At 45.4% G+C, this 22,862-nt stretch overlaps 1 protein-coding gene across 2 annotated transcripts in view; it reads left to right on the forward strand.

The window, feature by feature from the left end:
* The window catches only part of CALN1 (calneuron 1), a 432,918-nt gene extending 413,286 nt beyond the window's left edge, over positions 1-19,632 (forward strand). For both annotated transcript variants that reach the window (XM_037135586.2, XM_053663481.1), the window contains exons 5-6: positions 5,522-5,678; positions 18,971-19,632. In XM_037135586.2, the coding sequence (XP_036991481.1) occupies positions 5,522-5,678; positions 18,971-19,098 (285 nt within the window). In that variant the 3' untranslated portion in view covers positions 19,099-19,632. The remainder of the gene's footprint in view (positions 1-5,521; positions 5,679-18,970) is intronic.
* The last annotated feature ends 3,230 nt before the right edge of the window (positions 19,633-22,862 follow it).

A 22,862-nucleotide genomic window follows, 5' to 3' on the forward strand; every position in this document is an offset into this window, starting at 1 on the left:
AGCAAAGGGGGACTTTTCTCACACTCAGACCTGATGAAGTAATTTCTGTGATGGAAATCAGTCAGCAGTATTTCATTTTACCCAAAAGATAAAACTAAGTTTTATTCCTCAAAAATTAAACACAGAATTACCTATATGATTCAGCCATTCTATTCCTGGGTATATACATACACACACACACACACAAAAACCCCTGAAAGCAGGGACATGAGCAGGTATTTTTTACCTCATAGCAGCGTTGTTCACCATAGCTACAAGGTAGACGCAGCCCAAGTGTCCCTGGATGGGTAAATGAGCAGTGCAGCACAGACGTACGAGGGAACAGTGTTCAGCCCTAAGAAGGAATAAAGTTCTGCAGCATGCTGCATCTGCTGTACCACAGATGAACCTTGAAGACACTCTGCTGAGTGAATCAGCCAGTCACAAAAGGACAGAAACTGTATGAGTTCACTGACCTAAGGTACCTAGAGCAGTCCAATTCATGTTTGACTTTCTATAGGAAATAGAATGGTGGTTGCCTAGGGTGTGGGGGAGGGAGGAATGGGGAAATAGTATTCAACGGGTACCGAGTTTCAGTTGGGGAAAATGCAAACAATTCTGGAGATGATGGTGGTGATGGCCGCACAACACTGTGAATGGACCTGATGCCGCTGAACTGCACACTCAAATATGAATATAATGGCAAGCTTTATGTTATGTGTATTTACCATGCTAAAAATGTAAAAACAGACAGAAAGCAAAACAAAAAAAACAACCAAGTTCCTCCCCATGGCATACAGGCCTGTACTGATTAGCACCCTCCACACAGCTGTGACCCACACTCCTAATACCTCCTACTGTGCCCAGTCCTCAGGACTTGGTGTGTGGCCATTCACGCCCTGGGCTTTGGCATGGCATTTCCTCTCCCGACAGCCCTTTTCACCTCCTTTCCCCATCCTCTCCTTCATCTCCACCCCGCTCACCTGACAAATTCATTTTCCTTTTTTTAAAATTATTGATTGATTTTAGAGAGAGGGAGAGAGAAAGAGAGAATGAGAGAAACATCAGTTTGTTGTTCATTTATTCAGGCACTCATTGGTTGATTCTCGAATGTGCGCTGACTAGAGATCAAGCCCACACCTTTGGTGTATTGGGACCACACTTGAACCAACCGAGCTACCTGGCCAGGGCGCTTCTTCCTTTAAGCCTTAGGTTGCATGCCCCTATTCCAGAAAGCCTTCTAGGACCCAACCCTTCTTCCCCAGGGGTTGCCCTACCATCCTGTGCTTCACTTGCCACAGTGTGCATCAAACTGAATGAAAACTGCTCACAGGCTTGTCTTTTGCGACCAGGACCTCCGCCTTGAGGTCTGGCCCACCTCCACGCCTCCATCTCAGTACCTGGCATGCAGTCACCAAACACTGTTTGTCCCAGTAAGGACTCAGTCTCTTGGTACCAAAGAGTAGCCATTTAAATTTATCTGTAAAGTTACTTTTTTATTGAAACAAATTAAAAATATTTATTAAAACATCAGAGCTGTAACTTTAAAAAATATTTTAAAAATATTAGGACTCAAGCCCTGGCTGGTGTAGCTCAGTGGATGGAGTGCGGGCCTGGGAACCAAAAGATCGCAGTTCAATTCCCAGTCAGGGCACATGCCTGGACTGCAGACCAGTTCCCAGCGGGGGACGCATGAGAGGCAACCATACACTGATATTTCTCTCCCTCTCTCCTTTCCCCTCTAAAGATAAATAAAATCTTAAAATATATATATATATAATATTAGGACTCATTAAAAAACATTAGGACTATAAGAAAATGTATGGAGATACAACTCCCTTCACAGCTTCAATATCTTACGCATAGTCTTTGACAAATGAAGTCATCCAAAAGAAATAAGGTTATAGGAGATACAGATTATAATTATAAGGTTATATAACAGAATTAATAAAGAGAAGTATGTTTGTGTAAATGGCCCTACAAAGGTCCACCCATAATGGAAAATTCCATTGGTTCCTAAAAATAAGAGATGTATGGCCTACATTCTTTAAACCGGTTTCACTAAAAACAGAATAAAACAATAAAAATAAAACCTAGGGGAAAGAAAAACAAGCAGGATTTATCAATTAAAAATGGGATATAAGAAGTATTAAGGGAAATTAAAAATTTTTACACTAGTGTGCATAGTTACATGCTAATAATAATGAAAAACTTTCGACTAAAATTTTCTGAAAAAAATACAAAATTCCAAAATGAACTCAAGGAAAATCAGAAAGCTAAATGGACTGATAATAATGGGAGAAATTACTTGTTGGCATTATATCCAAGTTTTATAGTGATTTCTTTAAAAATTTTAAGAGGCGAATCTATGCTGACATGGAATTCTACTCAACTAATTTTGTTTGAATATTAGTTTCCTAAAATATGACCCAGATAGCCAAGTAAAAGGAAAATGAGGGATTTCTGGAATTTGCTTGCACCTGTCCTGCCCTCCTCATAGCCCCTGGCCAATTCTTTCTCCCCGCTTTCTGAATTTAGCAAACTCTCAGCTACTTAGAGTTTCCCGGGCACTCCAGTCCTTCCATCAAGGAATGCTCACTCATTTTCAGAGTCTCATTGATTTTGTCACTCTCCTTCTCTGACCATGGCAGTGGGGTGGCTGTGTTCTCATCCGTGAGGTACACTGCCCTCACTGTGCACTTCGCTAGCCTTCTCCCCGCACCCAGCCGACAGCCAACCGCAGTTTCCCCTGTCAAATCTAAGGCACAATTCTGAATGTTTCTCAAATTTTACTTTTATATTCAATAAACTGGGGTGCAGAAACAAATCTACTTTACACATTCCACTCCAGTTGCTTTTAGCCCTAGAAATAGCTTTGAACTCGAGTCATTTGGATGTCCAGCAAGCTTCAGTAACCCAATTAAATTTTTTTTTAGAAAAAGGGGTATACTTAAAGGAATCGCTTTACAAATAAAGCAGGGAAAAATGTCTAAAACTTTCTTTTATCATGATCCAGCCTAACTTAAAACATTGGTTTCTGTATTCATTCTTGGCTAAGTTATACTGCAGAAATCCCAAAGTCTTAGTGGTGAAAAACAAGGGTTTATTTCTCACTCAACTTTACATGCCTTTCACGTACATGGGTTAGCTCCACACCGTATTCATTCCAGGACCCAGGAGAAAGGAGAAGCCCCTGTTGGGCGACATGATTTTGTGGCAGAAAAGAGTGAGGAGGTGGGGGTGGGGGAGAGAGAGAGAGATGGCAGAATACACAATGGCTTTTGAGACTTTCCTCCCTTTATTGGCCAAAGCCTAAGGTCAGAGGGCAGGGAGATATAATTCTCTCACAGGGAGGGGAAAAAACAATTGGAAATAATGTAACCTATTACAGACCACACTCTTGTCCATGAGTATTTATTTCTTTCCCTCCAGCCACAAAATATACTCATGCCTTCCCCAAGGGAAACACCCTGAAAGTCCCATCCAATGACAATGTAAGACTTGAGATCTAGAATCTCACGAGATACAGCAAATCTGGGTGTGGCCTCTCATGGAGACATTTAAAAAACTGAAAGATACCTAGGAGTCTAAGGCTCAGCAATTCTGAAATTGTTGGACACACTTTGGGGTAAAGGATAGTTTTTAATTAAGCCCTAGTTCTACATCCTGGAAATTGCTCTGGCTTTCATTACATAATTTGAAGCATAATTCCCAGCTTCACCATTTGGGGGACCCAGCCTTTTCCACTCCCATATACCCATCTAATGAGTGCGTTGGAAAAGATGTCCCTCTTGGGCTCTGTGTAGCTTCTCCTCATAATGGCATATGCCTGTGGAAAGCTGGGAGCCCAAAGATCATAGAGTCATGGACTGGTTTAATCCCAGGCTGCTGGCTCTTGGCCAGGACAGCTCTCTCAAAAATTTAGTCATCTTTTTACCTATTTGATTCCAATTGGTTTGTGCAAATAGCCATGTCCACAATTATATTTGAGACGAACTTCTTTTTGAACTTAATAGCCAGCTTCCTGAAAGAGTCACCTAACATATTCAGAGATTGTAACAAAGGACACTGACTTTTTTGAAGATTTTATTTATTTATTTTTAGAGAGAGGAGAAGGGAGGGAGGAAGAGGAGGAGAGAAACATCAATCAGTTGCCTCTTACATGACCCCAACCAGGGACTGAACCCACCACAACCCAGGCATGTTCCCCAACAGGGAATCGAACCCATGGACCTTTCATTTTGAGGGATGATGCCCAACCAATTGATCCACAATGGTCAGGGCTGAGTTGTTTTAATAGGCTTATAATTGTTAAAGTATTTCTCAGTTTTATCTCTTGCTAGTTGGAGATGAGAAACACCCACTTTCTTTCCTGCAAGTCCAGGACTTTCCAAGTTGTCTTCATTTCTGGCTTGCGAACCAATCAGTTCTTTTCTGAGCTCATCTCGTTCTTGCAGCAGCCTGTCGGACACAACCATCTGCGGCCAGCGCTGCTGTTCCCCAAACTTTCCCTCCAAAGCCACAAAGTCATTCAATGCACATCTGCTCTGCAAGTTATCACAAATGTGTTGCTACTGCATACAAAGGGTTCTTATCTTTCTAACCTCCAATAACAGTTTCCTTATTTCACATTGCCTGGCCCTGGGAGCCATGCATCATATATTAGAATTTCTATAATGGTAGCCTGTCATTTCTATGTACTAATTTCTGTATTGTTGACTTAAAGCACATTACGCTATGGTAGTGACAAAGTCCAAAGTCTCCATGGCTAATAACAAAAAGGGCATTTCTTACATGATTTTCCTTTTATGGGACAGCTGCAGGAATTTCCCCCTTTATCCTCATTCTGGGACCCAGACAGAAGGAACAGCCCTGCCTCGGCCATGCTGTTCTCATGGCCGAGGGAAAAGCACGAACGATAGAACCACACAATGGCTCTTAAAGCTTTCAACTGGAGGTGTGACCTCCCCTCACATGTCATGGACTAAGTGACACGGCTGAGCCTGGTAGAAATAAACGCAGTGGGGAAACACAGTGCTGTCACCAGGAGGGGAAAATGTACCTGGGATGCTCCCCCCATCTTTGCTGCTTCTCCTCATAAACATGGCTTCGAGCTTGTATTTTCTAGAGTTATAATGAGATACATACTTAAACCAAGATAGGAATTGGAAGCTTCTTAAGAGATCATAAAATTTTTAGAGACCTATGCATTGTCTGAAGTGACACTACTCCCAAGTGTACAAGGGGTGACAGCAGATGGCTGGATGAGTAGGAAACCAAATCGGCAGGTGGCACTTTTTTTCCTCCAAGAGTCTCAGTGGAGGGGGATATGCTGCATGCACTGTATTCCCAATAAGTTATTGCAAGTTCACAAGTATGTTTGGAGCTGAACATGATGGAAAACTGCTCATGTGATGTTCTGAAAAGCTGGAACAGGTTTTCATAAAGGAGCATGAAGGCTTTAGGGCTTGCGGGTAATACCCCAAGCAGAGTTCTCACCCCCGAGTGCCCAAGACCCTCTCACTCCTTTTTATCTCCACAGTTCGACATGCAAAGGATAACTCTGGAAGAGTTGAAGCACATCCTCTATCACGCCTTCCGGGACCACTTAACAATGAAGGACATTGAGAACATCATCATCAACGAGGAGGAGAGCCTGAACGACACCTCGGGGAACTGCCAGACAGAGTTTGAAGGCGGTAGGTACCCCCACTTCAGCTTTCTTCCTGGTGTGAGACAGGCCAACACCTTCACATCCTCTGTATGAAAAATGTATTTACAATGGACTTGTAGTGAAGCCAAGAATCCAAGACTGAGGTTAAAAGTTCCTTTTTGCAAAGACGCAGTTGGTTTCTCTCTTTTTTTTGTATTTTCCCCAAACTGTGTATTTTTGCAAAACCTCCATTGACCCTGTCCTTCCTCCAGGGACTCTGAGGTCCAGGACTAAAAGTGTGGCTTTGTGGTGTTTGCCTTTACTTAGTGGAGGCTGCATGAGGTGGTCCAAAGAGCCTGTTTAGACTGTCGGTAAACCCAGATCAGGTCCAGTGGCTAATGGTGTGACTTGGGCAAAGGGTGTACCTTCTCTGAGTGTGCCTCCTCATGTGTGCACATCAAGAAAATTACACCTACCCATTGAGTGCAGGCTGTGAACCAAAGGGTCGCTGGTTAGATTCCCAGTCAGGGCACATGCCTGGGTTGTGGCCCAGGTCCCAGTGGGGGCATATAAGAGGCAACCACACACTGATGTTTCTCTCTCTCTCTTTCTCCCTCCCTACCTCTCTCTCTAAAAATGAATAAATAAAATCTTTTAAAAAAGATAATTATACCTGCTTTATAGGGTCTTTAGGAATGGATTGCCCCTATCCTATGCTCCCTGAATGCACTGGCCAAAAGGAGCCCTATTCATGCAAAAACTCTCATGAATTTGATGACATAGTTAGAGAAGAAATACAGTTCTCCTGGGGCCAAAAAAGAGACCCCCGAGAGGCCTTTTTTTCTTGGGCTCATAAGAGAAAACAAGAAAAAACAAAAAACAACCTATCTTATCCCCTAATCAGTAGGGAGTTCCTGACCTAACCCCTCTTTCCAATGTTGAAAAATCAGAGCTGTTTTAACAGCTCTGATGTATAGAATTTTTAAACTTACATTAAAGTAGCATAGCAGACTACCAAGCAGTATTTAACCTCTTTGGTGCTGAGGCTTCTCAAAGAGATCAAACTTTTTTTTCTATTATTTTTTCCCTGAACATAATCAGAAGTGGATACACACAGGTGGTAAGCTGTATACAGGGTCTGGGAGAAATAACGCCCCTTCTTATTACAAAGTCTTTCATTACAAAATCATACGCATGCAATTCTGTAATGTAACAATGTCACACTCAAACACAGCAGATGACATTTTAGATGAAATGTTCCAATTGAAACTATAAATTATTACACCCATGTTATTACCCTACGAACCACACTCATGCAGGTGTCACTTCTGCTGGACACTGTATATTGTCAATATTCACAAGTTAATATATACAGATGGTAAGCTGCCACATAGGTCCCAGAATGACATTTTGTGCCTTTGTATCGGCACTGCCACATTAGAGCGAGCCGGGCCATGGCAGGGAAGCTCCTTGGGGCTGAGCTAGTCTAGGTGGCCACAGCGATTCCTTCAGGTCTGGGCTCCCGCGCGCCCTGTCTGGGCTGCACCGCTATGTTAGTGCACAGCATTAAAGGCCATGACAAGAGGTAACAGGGGATGGCTTATATTCCAAGGTGACAAACTAAGTTAATTCCACCCAGGGAAAGAGGAAGTAGTGGGACTTGGATGAACTTGAAAACAATGCCCCATTGTAAAGGTATTCACATTTAAAATTTTCACAAGTGCGATGTACAGCCGACGGAAACAGCTGTGGTCCAGAAGCTGCCTTGGTCTTTCTTCTTGCAACCTGGGCCGTGGCATCTATGACCGTGTTTGGAGTTGGAGCCACACAGACCACAGGGCAGCATGGTCACAGCCGACACCATTTCTGGCCACATGGACAAGGGGACTGGGAGGGTGAATAGAGGTGAGGAGGCAGGGATTGTACTAAAACTTGGGGAAACAGTGGCCCTGGACTCCCATGTCGTCGCTTTCCTAGCTGACAGACTATGTGCTTCAACAGTGGAAGCATCTGGGGCTCCAGCCCCCCCACCATCAGCAGCTGCTCCCAGGACGGGAGGAAAGAGCATGTCTGGGCACCTTGTTTTCCACACAGCCTTGGTTTGTGGATCACTGTTTTGTTCAGAGAAATGTCACAAGTCTTAGTAATTCGAGAAAGGTCAGCCTGCACTGGGAAGTAATCTGAATTTTAAGCCATGTCTTTTTATTACTCAAAGCTCATATATTAATGAAATAAATGACTGACAAAATGACACCCAAACAGAAGTCCTACTGGGTCTGCTTTAATGATTCATACATATAACACTGGCAGCAGCTATTATTTGAGGTTGGTAAATGATAAGTGCCAGGCACTGTACTAAATGCTTTAAAATTCATCATCTTATTTAATAAAAGAAATATTACTTTTGTAATTAGCACACTGCTTTTTGAAATGATCTCTGGGACCCTGATTACATAATTGCTTTTGCATATTTTCATACCAGAGAGTTGGGTTCGGAGGGGGGGGTTGTTGGGTTTTTTTAAACATTCTATCAGCACTATTTTGCCTTAAAGGCAAGCCCATTGGTTTGTGTTTAAGATTTTTCCAGTCTTATGTGTGGTTGAAGCTGCAGGTATATATATTTAATGCCCATCTCTCCATGTTCAGGAAAAGTCCTCCCTGATTGCATTTTAGGCAAAGATGTCCAGGAAGAGATGATGCACATGGGCTGAGTTGTCACCTGGTGCCCTAGCACTGAACATGTCCATTTAAGACCCTGTGGCTGACCTTGGCCTCTTCCTGTCCCTCCTTTTTGCACATTTGCTGTCCACAAACAGGGACCTGTTGGCATTTTGAACCAGAGCATCTAACTATGAAGGCACAAGGTGGTTCCTTCATCCAAGTGATGACAGTCTTTTCTCCTCAAATCTTATCATCTGTATAAACCACACTGACCAATGAAAGGGAAGGAAGGAGAAGGACCTTTCCCCCACACTCCAGAGCCCCAGTCAGGCCCCTCTGCTCTTGCTACCCCCACCGACCCCACCTAGGAAGCCCTTTCCTCCTGCTCTCTTTGGCGTTTTGCTGTGGCAAGTACAGGAGTGATGATTAGCTCACTTATGGAGCCGGTGATCCATACACATTGAAACTCCTGCCCTATTTGGTGTCAGAGGAAGGAATCAATGACAAAAAAAAACACCCAAAGGTACTCCTGTACCTTGCCTTAAAAAGGTGAAGGGCACTGGCTGGTGTGGCTCAGTGGACTGAGTCCTGGCCTGCGAATCAAAGGGTCATTGGTTTGATTCTCAGTCAGGGCACATGCCTGGGTCACAGGCCAGGTTCCCAGCTGGGAGTGTATGAGAGACAACCACACACTGATGCTTCTCTCCTTCCTTTCCCTTCTCTCTAACAATAAACAAACAGTAATTTTAAAAAAAGGTGAAGGGCACATTTGTCTGTGAACAAGGAAGGAAGAAATTCATAAAGCAGACTTTTTATGGCACAGTTGGAATTTTTTATTATTATTATCCTCACCTGAGGATATGTTTACTGATTTCAAAGAGAGGAAGGGAGCAAAAGAGAACTAGAGAGAGAATGTGAGAGAGAAACATCAATCGGTTGCCTCCCATATCCACCCTGACCAGGGATCAAACCCACAACATTTTCGTATATGGGATGGCGCCACAACCAACTGAACCACCCATCCAGGGCCAGGGGTGGCATTTAAATAAAGCCCCCATCAGATGGCTTTGAGGTCAGCAAAGCTGGAGTCACGGTTGAGATTCTGGAGTGTGGGAAAGGTTTGAAGATGCCTCTGTGGGCAACCTGTGTGCCGTGGAATCAGTTAGAAATTCACAGAGGGACCTCCAAATGCCATCAGCATCAATTTATGTCCGTGATTATACTTTTCATTTTTACAAATCTTGTGTCTGATACTTTTACAAAGGGGATCAGATTCTGTCCGTTAAGTCAGGAAATGTTGGTGACTCCTTCCACATGAATGGAAGAGTAAAGAACAGAGAAATAGGCCAGGAGCTTATGGGGTGTGGAGCCATCAATGGGAGAGGTTTGAGGGGGTTTGTCCTCCTTTTAGTTCATTTTGGCTTGATTTTGTTTTCTTTATCTGTTTGATTTTTAGGTCAACACAAATAACAAATACACACACACACACAGCCCCTCACACACCCCCATCTGCCTTACCCTTATGGTAGGTAGGACTTGGTGATCATTATGAAGCAGCAAGTATCTCGCCCTCTCCTAAGGAATAGACAGGAGGAAATAGGGTGAAATTCTAAGCTACCCCCAAGCAAAGCTTTCCTGACTTCTTTAGGAAACTCAACATACCATATACAGAATGCATTTTCCTGGAGCCCCAAAAGGAGTCATCCATAGAAACCTGTATGACTGGCTGGTGTAGCTCAGTAGACTGAGCACAGGCCTGCAAACCAAAGGGTCACCAGGTTGATTCACAGTCAGGGCACATGCCTGGGCTGTGGGCCAGGTCCTCAGTAGGGGGCATGTGAGAAGCAACCACACATTGATGTTTCTCTCACTCTTTTTTTTCCTTTCCCCTCTCTCTGAATATAAATAAATAAAATCTTTAAAAAAAAATAGAAACCTGGGGGGGAAAGGCAGACAACTGTACTTGAACAACAGTAAAATTTAAAAAATGGAAAAAAAGAAACCTGTATGAAGGCAAGGAAGAGACCAGAAGAGTCTAAGTCAAGGGTTCTGAGCCATTGCTGCACTCATGCCTGGCTTCTCTGAGGACGGTCATTCACACTGAGTCGGGCACCCCAGCTGGTGTCACCCACTGCGCTGGGTGCTCTGGGCATGAGGCCACATCACCCCACGGAATTCAGGGGCTCTCAGCCACCCACAGTCAGTAGTCTACACGAGAATAGTCCAGTGAGAATATCTGGCTGACCATAAGGCTTTCAGGCAATCCCAATTCCTCAAATCTTTTTTGAATCCCCTTATTAAGATAACTTATGCTCAATGTACTTAGCTGTTAGTTGGCAATTATTTGGAAAAACAAATAGGTCCATATCTGCCAAAATAAATTAGATTCAAGATTATGTGATACCCAAAATGCCCATTCACCATCCATGCTTCATAAGAGAATCTTGAGACATTTTGCTTCAGTTCAACCACTTGTGATCAGCAGACATTATGGTTTTGGAGAACGTACCCTCAGTGACATTGAGAGACAAACTTGTATTTTTTTACTTGGTTTGAGTCACCAACACAGGTGAACTGAGTGGGCATGTGTTTGAATTATCTATTTGCCCATCACTGAATCCTCACTAAGGGTTCTTATGACAAATCAAACCACATACTAAATCTGGTAGTGCTTGCTTCCAATGTTTAAGGCTTACCTGTAAGAGGAAGAGGATGGAAGAAAACTGCTGAGCATGCCTGCCAAGGGCTGGTCATTTGTTAACACATTCCACTGACCGATCAGCATAGTCTGAGAGATAAATTCTGTGGCCCCTGTGGTACAGATGAAAAAACAGAGGCTCAGCAAAGTGGAGTAATTTTTCCAAGTCAGGATTTGAACCCAGGTCTACCTAACAAAGTTCTGCCCTGGCCTCTTTATTTGTCCCGGTCATTTCCACAGGTGTAGGCATCACAGAGGCTCCTTACAGAATGGAACTTCATCTTCCTTTCTCATTTTCCATTTCCTCGCCAATGAAATCATATTATATTTGGAAGTTGAGTAGAAGCATGAGATCTGAGTGTGAGCCCTTTCAAGACATCTACCCCAAGTACTGTCCCTCAGTGGAACACCAGCTGTCATATTTTTCTAGACATTCTGACAACACGCACAGGAGAGTGGAGTACAGCCATCACCCAGGGAATAAGTGGTTTCTGTGAAAAACACAGCAGAGCTGCTCTGCACCATCCAGGGCCTCTGTATGAGCGACAAGAGGAGTGATGGCAAGAGAGGTGATGCAGGCCAGGCAGCCCTAGTGGGTCCTTGTGTAGATGGGTGGGTTCTGTTCCCCGTCCTGTGTAGACCAGCTGTGTGACAGTGAGTAACTTATTTTAAAACTCTCTGAGCCTTATTTTCCTCATCCATACAATGCAAAACATTGGACAACAATAGTTATATCTAGATTCAAAATTTTCTAGGCTCAGCAGAAGGTCAGAAAGAGGTTGCGGTCAAATCCAAGGTCTCCGGCTCAGCCATCCGGCTGAAGTTGCAACATTGCTGTCTGGATGTCAAATGCACACCTGGATGGGGAGACCTGGCTCATCACCTGGTCATGCACATTGAGCATTTCATGCCCATCCAAATGAAAAGGGCATGATATGTCATCTACACCATCTGCTCCCAGCTCTTCTTGTGCTATGACTTTCCTGAAATAAAACCTTTTCTCCTTGGGCTGATGAAGGAGGGTAGGGTATGGTTGAGGTCCTTGGCAGGCAGCGAGACAGGAAGCAGTTTTCAAAGAAACTTGGGGCCTCAGACCACAGAGGATTTTTTCTACTTGGGGACCCTTCACAGCAAAGATATAATAAAAAAGTTTTCTGGAGCCATGAGTGAAGAATGATGGGATTCTAAGACATAAGACAGAGACCTAGAGAGCTGTTTTTGCTAAATCTGCATAGTCAAGAATTCTTGCTCTGTGGTCTGCACAGCGTTGGCTTAAAATCATGCCTCAGCACCTCTTAGATCACTCGAGTGAGGTAACAAAGTAAATATTAAAAGCCTAATTTTCTTCATCTGCATAATGGGAATCATACAATGACCTATTGCTGTTATGGGTGTTAAGTGAGGTAACACATGAGAATAGTTAGCACAAAGCTTAAGCACTCAAAACAAACAAATTAAAAAAACACTAGCCAGGCCCTAGTCCCAGTTGTCTCCTTGTTCTTTTTTCACCTGGAGACATCATGGAGTACATCCTGCTGGAACTCCATATCTTTGAAGGATGGGGTAGGGAACAAATTTACAGGGTTTGAAACATCCTCTTGATACATTCACTCCTAAAGTCAAGTCCTTGCCTACACTGGAGTTACTGAGAGTACTGGGCAACACTCTTTGGGTTTCAAGTCACAGAAACTCAGCCCAGACTCCCTTAAACTAAAAAGCACTGACTCAAATAATGGAAGTTAAGGGATGAACTTTAGCTTAACTGGACCCAAAATTCTGAAGCAACATTCTCTGCCCACTCTTACCTTGCTCTCTCTCTCACTCTCCTTCTCTCCTCCTTTCCTCTCTCTGGGCTTCCTTCTTGGGAAGGCTCCATCTCCCTGAGGTGATAGCATTTTCTCTCTCTCAAGGTTCATCTCTATTCCAAAAAGGGGCTCTGATCAAACCTGCTTGTCCCATGTGCCTCCTGTTGAACCAAACCAAAGCTCGGGGTACTCTACCTGGCCAGTCTGGTTTGTTACATTGGGAAAGGTGAGGCCCTAGATTGAGAGCCCCCTAGGTGGAGAGGTACAGATCCCCAAACAAAAAGATGAGTTTTGTTGCCTTGTTGGGTGGCTTAGTTGGTTGGAATGTCATTCTGTACACCCAAAGGTTGCAGATTTGATCCCCATTCAGGGTGCATACTAGAAGCAACTGATCAAGGTTTTCCTCTCACGTCGAAGTTTTCTTGTCTCTCTCTATAAAAATCAATAAATATATCCTTGGGTGAGGATTTAAAAAAAGGATAAATTTTGTTAGAAGAAGGGGAAGAACTTCTCAGGCCACAACAACACCTTCTCAGGCCACTACACCAAGGGTCCACAGTAGGACCCTCGAAGCCAGACACTAGAAACCCGATAGGATTTTGTAATGGGGAAAGGACCAGCTCCTGTCCCCTGGTAGAGTTGGATCCTCTTCCTCTTAACAAAAGCATCATAAAACACACGAGCCTCACTCCTATTCCCTCAAAGGCTTCATCCTCCACCTCCACCTTCATGTCTTACTTGGGTGCCTGGACATTTCTGATATCACTGATATATAGAAAAATTTCTCTCAAAAGCTCTTCATTAGTTCCACTTAAGGCCATGGAAATATCTAGTTTCATCAAATCAGAAAGTGTTAGACCTGGAAGGATCACAGGACAATAATAGCTCCCAGACCTGGTAGCTCTGGCTCACTGTAAGAATCACCTGAGCCAGGTTCTGTATTATTTTAACCTTCCTGAGCCCCACATTCCCTGCCAGAAATATCACTTACGTAGGTCTGTGTTGGGACCATTAATCAAAGTTGTAATGACTCTGATTTGCTTCATCTGGGAGCCAGTGCCTCTGAAGACACACAGCTCTGTTTCCAAACACCCATACTGAAGCCAGAGGGATTAAAAGCCCATTACATCCAGGGTCACCCAGTGGGTCACTGGCAAAATCCATGTCAAGTCCTGTCTCCAGGAGAAAAATCCAAGAGCCCTTGGACAGGGGGAAGGCGCAGTCTGTCCTGGAGCTCAGACACCCGAGCCCTGCCCGGCAGCCAGGAGTCTGTCGGTGTTTGGGGCTGGCTAACAAATGCTTTTGAAAACAAGAAACCCCACTTCTCTGTTCTCCTGTGTCAACTTCCCCCAACTCACATTCCATCCCCTTGTATGTACTTTCTGGGCTCCTTCTGTATCAACTTACTACACTAGACAGAGGGTGCAAGACCTTCTGGGAAGGCAGACATAGAAAAGATTGCCGTCAGCATTGCCATTTTTAGTGTTCGTATGTTCCAGAAAGGAACTTTCCTCAGAAAGTTAAACATAGAGTTACCAAGTAGCCCAGCAATTTGAAACACAGATTATTACATTTAAGAGAACTGAAAATATGTCCACAAAAATAGTTGTATACAAGTGTTCATAGTTGCATTATTCATAATAGTCAAAAAAAATAGAAACCACCCAAATATCCATCAACTGGTGAATGGATAAACACATGTGGTACATCCAGTCAGTGGAAGATCATTCAGCCACAAAAAGGAATGGATACTGGGATGTGCCACATTATGGATGAACCTGGGAAAGATCATGCTAACTGAAAGAAGCCCGACATGAAAGACTACACATTATATGGTTCCATTTATATGCAATGCCAAGAATAAGCATATCTACAGAGGCAGAAAGCAGACTGGTGATTGCCAGTGGCCAGGGAGAAGGGGGAATGAGGGGTGATTTCTAATGCATATGGGTTTCTTTTTAGGATGACGAAAATGTTGTGGAATTCAGGAGTGGTGATGGTTTCACAACCTTGTGAATGTTCTAAACGCCACTGAATGGTACACTCAAAAAGGGCAAATTTTATGGTATGTGAATTCTATCTCAAATCAAAAATAAACAAATATCAACAGGTAGACCAATTTAGAAATTAAAAGATCTGGCCCTTTGGGAGGAGGATGTTTAGGAACAGCCTCTTTGGGTTGGGCCCAGAAGCAATGAGAGAGAAGGTCAGGGCCACCCCCAGCAGAGGGAACAGTGCGACAGTGCTGCGGAGTCTTGTGGAAAAGCCAGCCACAAGACCTGCTTGGCTGAGACAGGCTGCAGGGGAGGCGCAGTGGTCTAGGGGCAGAGCAGGGAAAGGGACCGGAGGTGATCCGTGGTCCTACCCGCTGAGCTTAGGAGCTGGAAAGAATAGAGTGTGCTTCTCCCAGCAAGGCAGAGGGGTGAGGAGGAAGCTTTGCAGGAAAGTGGAAGGGAGTGCTGATGCATACTAAGCACTGCTTCAGGAAGGTGAGTCTAGCTGCAGTTCGGATGAATTAATAAAGGAAGAGAGCAAAGCGAAGGTTTGGCGTTGTCTGCTGTGTCCTCAGTGCTGTGCTGGAGGCTGCAGGGAACAAGAGGAAAAGAAGCAGCCCTTTTCTCCTGTCCTCCAGGGATACAAGAAGGAAATTCTGCATTTTCTCTAATATTTTGGGGTTGGACATAGTCTTTGCTTTTTTTTTTTAATTAGCTCATTGATCTTTGAAAGAATCCTTGAGATAAGAAAGGCAGATATCATTAACTCCTTTACAGGGAGAGCAACTGGGGCTCAGGGACGTTCAGTCCCTTGCCCACAGCTGCTCCTAAGTGGCGGTTAGGAGAAGACACTAGAGCACAACTCAGAGCTCATCTTAGTCTGACCTATTGCCTTGTCGAGCAAACAAAGAATAGACACCAAGAATAAACGGGTATACAATAATATAGTGCAATGCAAATATGTGACAGCCAAAGACAGATTTTAAATTATTATCAACAAGCACATTAATTAGTGCCAGATTATACTCTGCCAATCACACCAAGTGTTCAAAGTGCATTTTCTTTGCATCTTTCTATTGCTGAACTTTGTTCTGTCAAGCAGATGATTCAGAAGAGGGAGTTTGTGTAGAGATTTTGAACCTGGAAATTAAATTACACTTGGGCTCAAATCCCACCTCCACCATTTGCCAAATGACCTTGGACTCCACTTCTTGGAGCTTCAGGTCCCCCACCTATCAAAAGAGGACTCCACACCCTGCTCACGAAGGACTGCCACACTACAATTCCACTATGCTATGTATAAAGCATATAACGGCTACCCGGCTCATGTGGTGGCGGGGGCGGGGTGGTGGGGGGAGGTGCTCATGCATAAAGGGGAGTTTTTAAAAGATTTACAAAAGGGAATTCACATTCATGGGGCATAAACAATATTGCAGTAGCTTTGGTGGCCTTAATTTCCACCACAAGGTAGGTCTTATTACCCCCATTTTATAGATGAGGAAATTGAGTCCCAGGGAAATTAGCTTGGCCAAAGTCACACAGCTAGAATGTGAGGTAATCACAGTTCACGTTTGGGTCTGGCTCTGAAAGTCCTTATTTTTTCATTCTGCCACAAAACCTATGGTGATGGCAGAGTGGACATAACACGATTCTCATCACAGCGCAGAGTCTGAATCATGCTTGGATGATTATCCATTTCAGAGCTATGGAGGAATGAGCTGGGAGCTCCACTGTGTACAGGACCTTGGTCTGGGTTCAGATTTGCATGGCCTCACGTGCACACTATTCTGTCTCCTGGCCTCTCCTTCCCCATCTCTCCCCTCCTACCACTTAAGGATTTTTACATCAAAGGAGCAGCCTCTGTCCTAAGGGATAATCCTGTCACCTATAACCTTGACAGAGAAGGGCTTCAGCAAAAACTTTCCCCCTCAGCTCAATCACACAACTGTGCATTTCCTTAAGCCCTGCCAGCCAGCCGTTGGGATAGAAAGGTAGACAACTGCCTTCAGAAAAGCATTTTTATGCTGAGGAGCTGCTCAGAATAAATTAGCCAGTCCTGGCAAAGTGTTAGATACGCTACTTCCACTTCCACACTTTATTTCTGCTCTAGTCCTTCCCTTCTCAAACGCCACCTCCTTGTCCCTTCCTGAGAGCTGGCGTCTCTTCACAGTTGCCCATCCTGGGGGGGGGCACATCTCAGCACAAGAGAATTTTCTTCCTTCTGCTAAGAACCTATAAGATTCTAAAACTCAGACATGATCAGTAAATAAAGAACTGAACCAAAAATACTTCCAGTCACCTAAGGGAAGCAGAAGCCCCATGGAATTAAAGATAACAACACAAAACCTAAGAGACCATGGCAGAAATAACCATCAACTTTTGGTTAGGGCGCTGCCTGGGCACCGGGTCTCCGGGAAGCAGGGCTTGCTGGAGAAACTCCCTGACAGACATAATTTTTAGAGGCCCCTTGACAAGCCCCTGAGATCCCTTCTCTCAGGGAAAGTTCTGTTTGCCTTTGGACACACTGCCAGACTCCTACTGCTTCCCTTGTATTTCTAGGATCTGGAGGAGTCATTGGATGTCAAGAGGGAGAGGTACTTGAAACTGAACCTTTTTTAAAAGCTCTTTAAAGGTGTGTCTAGCAGAAGGACCACCCCCTTTTAAAATGGAGTGTAACCCAAAAGTGTTCTTCTGTGCTGGTATTGGGTTTCTTAACAACTGAATGTAAAACAACCATCTTCCCTAATACCCCTTACTCCAGTGTCCCTAACACACACACACACACACACACACACACACACCTCCTGTCCTCAGCAACTCAAATGAAGATTCTTCAGCTATACCCAGACATAATGAATCAAAAACTCCGGGGGTGGAGCCCAGCAATTTTCCAATCACCTGGAGAGCTAGCTTATTAAAATACTTGTTCCTGGCCTCCACCTCCAGAGGTTTTGATTCAGTAATTCTGCAGTGGGGCCTGAGAAGCTGCATTATATGAAACTCCCAGACGGTGCTGATGCTCCAGTGAGCAGCTCTGCTACAGGGAGCCTCCCAGCTGCCTCCAGGGCACAGATTTCTTCCATAAACTAAGTGGTAAACTGTGTTCAAAGGCCACTGCAGGATGGGACCCAGAGGGGAGGAGTTACAGACAAAAAGGAGAAAGGGAAAGAACTCTGGCCTGGGAAGCAAGGCCTAGGAAAGAGACTTGTTCTTTCTCAGCGTATGTTATCAAAACTTCTTTCCTCTCACTTCCATTTTCTGCTGCATATTTGGAATCCACTAAGTAATACTTTGTGTTGAGACCCACTAATGGTGTCTCATGGGCCTTATACAAACAGGGATGTGAGACCGGACCCAACAAAAGGATGAAGAGTACACAACCCTAGGACCCAAGGTCAGACCCGTGGGGCAGCAGGATCTGAGGACCCCCGCCTCTGGAAAGTCTGAGGCGGTTTTGTACCTGCCTGCTTCCCATTGGTCTTGTCCCCAGCGCCTGTGGTCCCCACTTCTCAGACATCAGCAGGCACCAGGGCCACCTAGTTAAACCTCAATCACTGGCCCCACCCCAGACTCTCTGATTCAGTAGATCTGGGGTGGGCCCCACCTGAAAAATCTGCATTTTTAATAAGTGATGCAGATGCTGCTTGCCCAGTGACCCCTCACTAGAATCACCGGTGGGCAGATCTGAAATAGTGCTAGAGTTGCTTTGGGACCCACAGCCACCCAAGAACTATTCTGGGAAAGGTAAGTGCTTCCTGCCCAGCACTGACAGGTGGGGACCTCGCTCCGGCTTCCCAGGCATTGCTCAGAAGCCAACACAACTGTGCCTGGGCGATGCCCTTTGTGAAACTCACTCGGAAACACTCCATGTTTCCTCACTCAGAAAGCCACTGTAACTATGATGTCTGCAAGTTCATACCTTACTCTGCACATTTGTCATGGTCTTTGTCGTAGAAGCCTCATCATTTCCTGTTATTTACAGGAGGAGGTGGTGTTCAGTCTCCTCTGAGAGTTGTCCCAGAAATGCCGGTGGACTTGACTAGTCTGTGTCCTATGGACTGGACTCTGGGCTGGTTGAGAAAGAGGTGAAGCCTGCCTCACAAATGTCATTTCTCTCTTCCCTCCCCCTCCGCTCCCCTCCCTCCATGTCTCCTTGCCCTCTCTACTCCTCCACCTCCAGTGCATTCCCAGAAACAGAACAGACAGACCTGCGTCCGGAAGAGCCTCATCTGCGCCTTCGCCATGGCCTTCATCATAAGCGTCATGCTGATTGCGGCCAACCAGATCCTGCGGAGCGGCATGGAGTAGCAGCCTCCAGCCACCACACTGCTGCGGCCCCGCTCCCTGCGCATGCGCATGCCCTGCGGGCAGACTCTGTTCCTCCTCAAAAGCAGATTTGGACGCAGTGGCACAGTTCAGTGAAGAACCCAAGGTTGCAGGGCAACAGGTGTTGCAAGGCCACTTCATCTCCTTGGCAGGGACACAAAAGGGCTGTCTCAAATGCTTTAATGGTTTTGTTTCCCAATGCAATAAATAGCCAGGAGTTCCGAATGATTGCTTCAACCACTTGCAGGAACTCTGAAGATAAACTACATTTTCATCGCGGAATTCCAGTGGCCATCCAGGCCGATGGAGTGAGAGAGCGAGAGAGGCGTGAACACGCAGTCACCTCCACACCCCATTCTTTCAACCCATTGGGCAACTGGACACCCCTACGGGTAACCCAAGGGGCTGACTTTGGGGTTGCTGCAGAAAAGGGGCTCTCCTTCTGACCCTGGCTTCTTCCTCCACCTAGCGGAGCCCCGCAAGGCATGAGGGGAAAGCCACCGGATGGGGTGCAGGACCTGGTGGCCTGCAGCTGCTCCCATGCTTCCGTTCTTACTGCCTTTCTACAGGACTCTTGGCAGAGTTGGGGAGTTCTCGGTTTCCATCTGTACTTGGCTTTCTGTTCCTAAGAGCCCATCACGCACCAGCATTTTGGAATCTGCAGAGAGCCTTCCTCCCAGCTTTGCTGCCTGTGCTGCCATTAAAGAAAACAGAAGCATAATCGTGGGCATCTCTATAATAACATAGACAGGTAGACAGACGTATCTATTCAGCTTCTTCATCTGTGACATCATTCTTCCCTATTCGCTTACTCCTGATATAAGCTTGTCCTCTGGCACAGTCCCTACCTCCTTTGGCTAGGAGACATAGTTTGGGGGACAGGGGACTAAGACAGGTGGTGAGGCGGTGTTGCAGTCCACACCCCAGTCGTCTGAACTGATGGAGCTGCACACATCTCCCTGCCAGAAGACCTCTGTGAGTTAAGGTCCTTGTGCATCTTACCTTCTTCTCATCTTACAGTTTGCTTTGTATGTTAGTCTTCCCCAGATAAAAAGAGAAATATAATTCAGAGTGGAAAGATCAAACTACTGTGTTTTACATAATATCTTCAGGCATTCAGATCCTGCAACCGACTCATTTCCATGAGAAAAGACAAAAAGAGGTTAATAAGCTTAGCCAACAGGACAGGTAATTTACTCCTGCCTGTAGAATACTTGTGTTGGGGAAGGAAACTGAATCCAGTAGTCTGTTTTCAACACCATTTTAAGTCTGTAATATCCTGACTTTTCCTAGATGTCATATCAGCCGCCACTGTTAATTCAAGCTTGCATAGTCTGATTAGCCAATGATATTTCAATGGAATATTTCCCTTTGTACTTTTCCAAGCTCAGGTCCTTATTTCTATAATGGAATTGTCTTGCTCCTCTTTCTCCCCAATGCTTCCTAAAGCTACATGCTTTTCCCCTTTCTTCCAATATTGAGGCTCTAGAATCTTTCCTCTCTCACTGCAGCCAGGTGGGCTTCTTGGTGCAGTGTGTGCTCCTGAACCTCTCCCCAAGCCTCCCCTTCCTCCTGCTTTCTCCCTACTGCCTTCTCAGACTTGGAGCGTCCAAGGTCTCAGTTTTGGGTCTTCTTTCGAATCACCTCTGCAGGCACTTCAGGCAGCAGCCTGAGGGTAGCTATAGGAACTTCCCCTCTGTGGGCGACCGAGAATATTCATGAAGAGCACAAGAAAAACTAGGGTTTGAGCCATAGTACAGAGGAAGAAGCAGGTGTAAGCTTTCGAGAGCCCAGGAGTTTGAGAATGAAATGCCTGGGGTCTCACACATCCAGTCCAGGAAAGCGCCAGCCTGCCTGTCCCTCTTGCCTGCCCTGCCCTGCCACAGCACACCCCACATACTGCCTCTTCTCTCTCCCCTGTCCTCACTCCCATGCACCACCCCCACCCCCATCAGAATCCTGAATGAGAACAGGTCCAAACACAGAATTCTAATAAGACAGCTTCATCATTAGCTCCTGCCCAAAGCAGTTGTCCTACCCCCTCAATTGTACTTGGGTGGAAAGGACCCCCTGAACCACTAGACCACGTCAGACTAGGGAGGGGGTGCCGGATCCTAAGTAGACTGGATAGAGGTCCTAGGGATGATTCTTAAAGGACTGTGCCCCATGAGAGGGGGTTGCAATGCTGTGGGCAAGGCTGAAAGTGAATACTTCAAAGGCTGGTTTTCTGCCAGTTCTTCTGCCTTCCACTGGAGAATGGGGACCCTGAAGCTGTGAGGGTTAGACTTTATTGGAAGACAGATTAGCCACCATGCAGGGGATGGAGACTGAAAGTAGTTCTGGAGAGGGACCAACAGCCTGTTCCCCACAAAGTCCTCAGCATCCTCTCCCCAAAGAGGACCTCTTTCCTCTCCCAGTGACCCAGTGACCCACAAGTCAGCCATCCTACCCAGGAGTGCATCCACTGTGGGGGTTGCTCAGGAGAGAGGACACAAAGGCAAGCACAGAACTCTTTGATGAGCTAAAAGTCAACTTCCTCCACGATGACCTCACAGGTACCACCGGAGGCCTGCAGTGTGTGGAGACAACCCAGAGCAGTGGCATTCCTGAGACTTGGGGAGCTGAGAGCCCGTCCTGGTGACTTGTGCCCCAGGTGCTTTGTCTGGAGGGTCGTCCGGCAGTCTGAGGTGCTGACTTCCCACAGCCCTGCTCTAAGCCCTGTCCACACCACTGCTACTCCAGGGTCCCCACCTGTTAGCATCCTCACCACAGGGGTTTCGATGCACATAGTGAAGATTCTGGAAGGTTCTGGAAGGTCCTGGTCCCCCATGCTTTGTGGCCCCAGTGAGGAGAGGAGAGGAGTAATCCCAACTCTTCCTCTGTGCTCCCAGCTAATAGACAAAGGGGTCTATTATAGGACAGCTGAGTAACTAGCAAACTGTACTTGGCTCATTCTTTTTGCAAGGATGGGTGTTCCCCGAGACCACACAGTTATGATCAAGGAGGTATTTTGCTTGTGAGACAAGGGATACAGACCCTGATGCCTTTGGGCCCCCAAAGAACTGTCACCCACCACTCTAGAAGCAGACAGAGCCTCCAAACAGGACCCAGCATAAAAATGATTAGCAGTGGCTTCCAGAATGTGTGTGGGTCTCATGTGACCAGTCTGTAAAAAAAAAAAAAAAAAAAAAAAAAAAAAGAGGTGTTGCCATGGCAACCCTTGCATTCCACCCTGAGTTTGCCAAGGCACATAAAAATAGGGAACATTTTCTTAAAGAACACTTGGGTTCTGCCTGATTGCAACCTGACTCCCTGCATCCATATCCTGCTGGTGGGAGAAATTACTCTGAAAAAAATCTCATGTTTTCTCTGCCTTTTTCTTTTGTGTTTGAACCCACCCTTCCATTTGCTCAGGAGAACAGGAGCTACCTGTGGCCCAGGTGGCATCCTTCCCACTTTCCCTCTCTTCCACCTCCCAGGGCCAAAGCAAGGAGCTCTTAACCTGGGTGAAAAGTCAGAAATGTCATCTGGAAGGCGAAAAATATTTTAAGCCTCAATCTTCAAAAACATCCATTTGTGGGTTAAGAAGTTCTTGCACAAGCCAGAAATGTGAAGTGAACTGAGGCTGGCAAGTGGTCTTGGGCAAGCCCAGTGGTTTCAGAAGATTCTAGGTGTTTTATTTGCAGAGATGTATCCTGTTAGTTTTTATTCTCGATACCTGCTCCTGCCTCAGATTTCACAGACGA

This window comes from Artibeus jamaicensis, unplaced genomic scaffold (assembly GCF_021234435.1).
Source record: "Artibeus jamaicensis isolate MK-2021 breed Jamaican fruit bat unplaced genomic scaffold, CSHL_Jam_final contig_3182, whole genome shotgun sequence".
Lineage (NCBI taxonomy): Eukaryota > Metazoa > Chordata > Mammalia > Chiroptera > Phyllostomidae > Artibeus > Artibeus jamaicensis.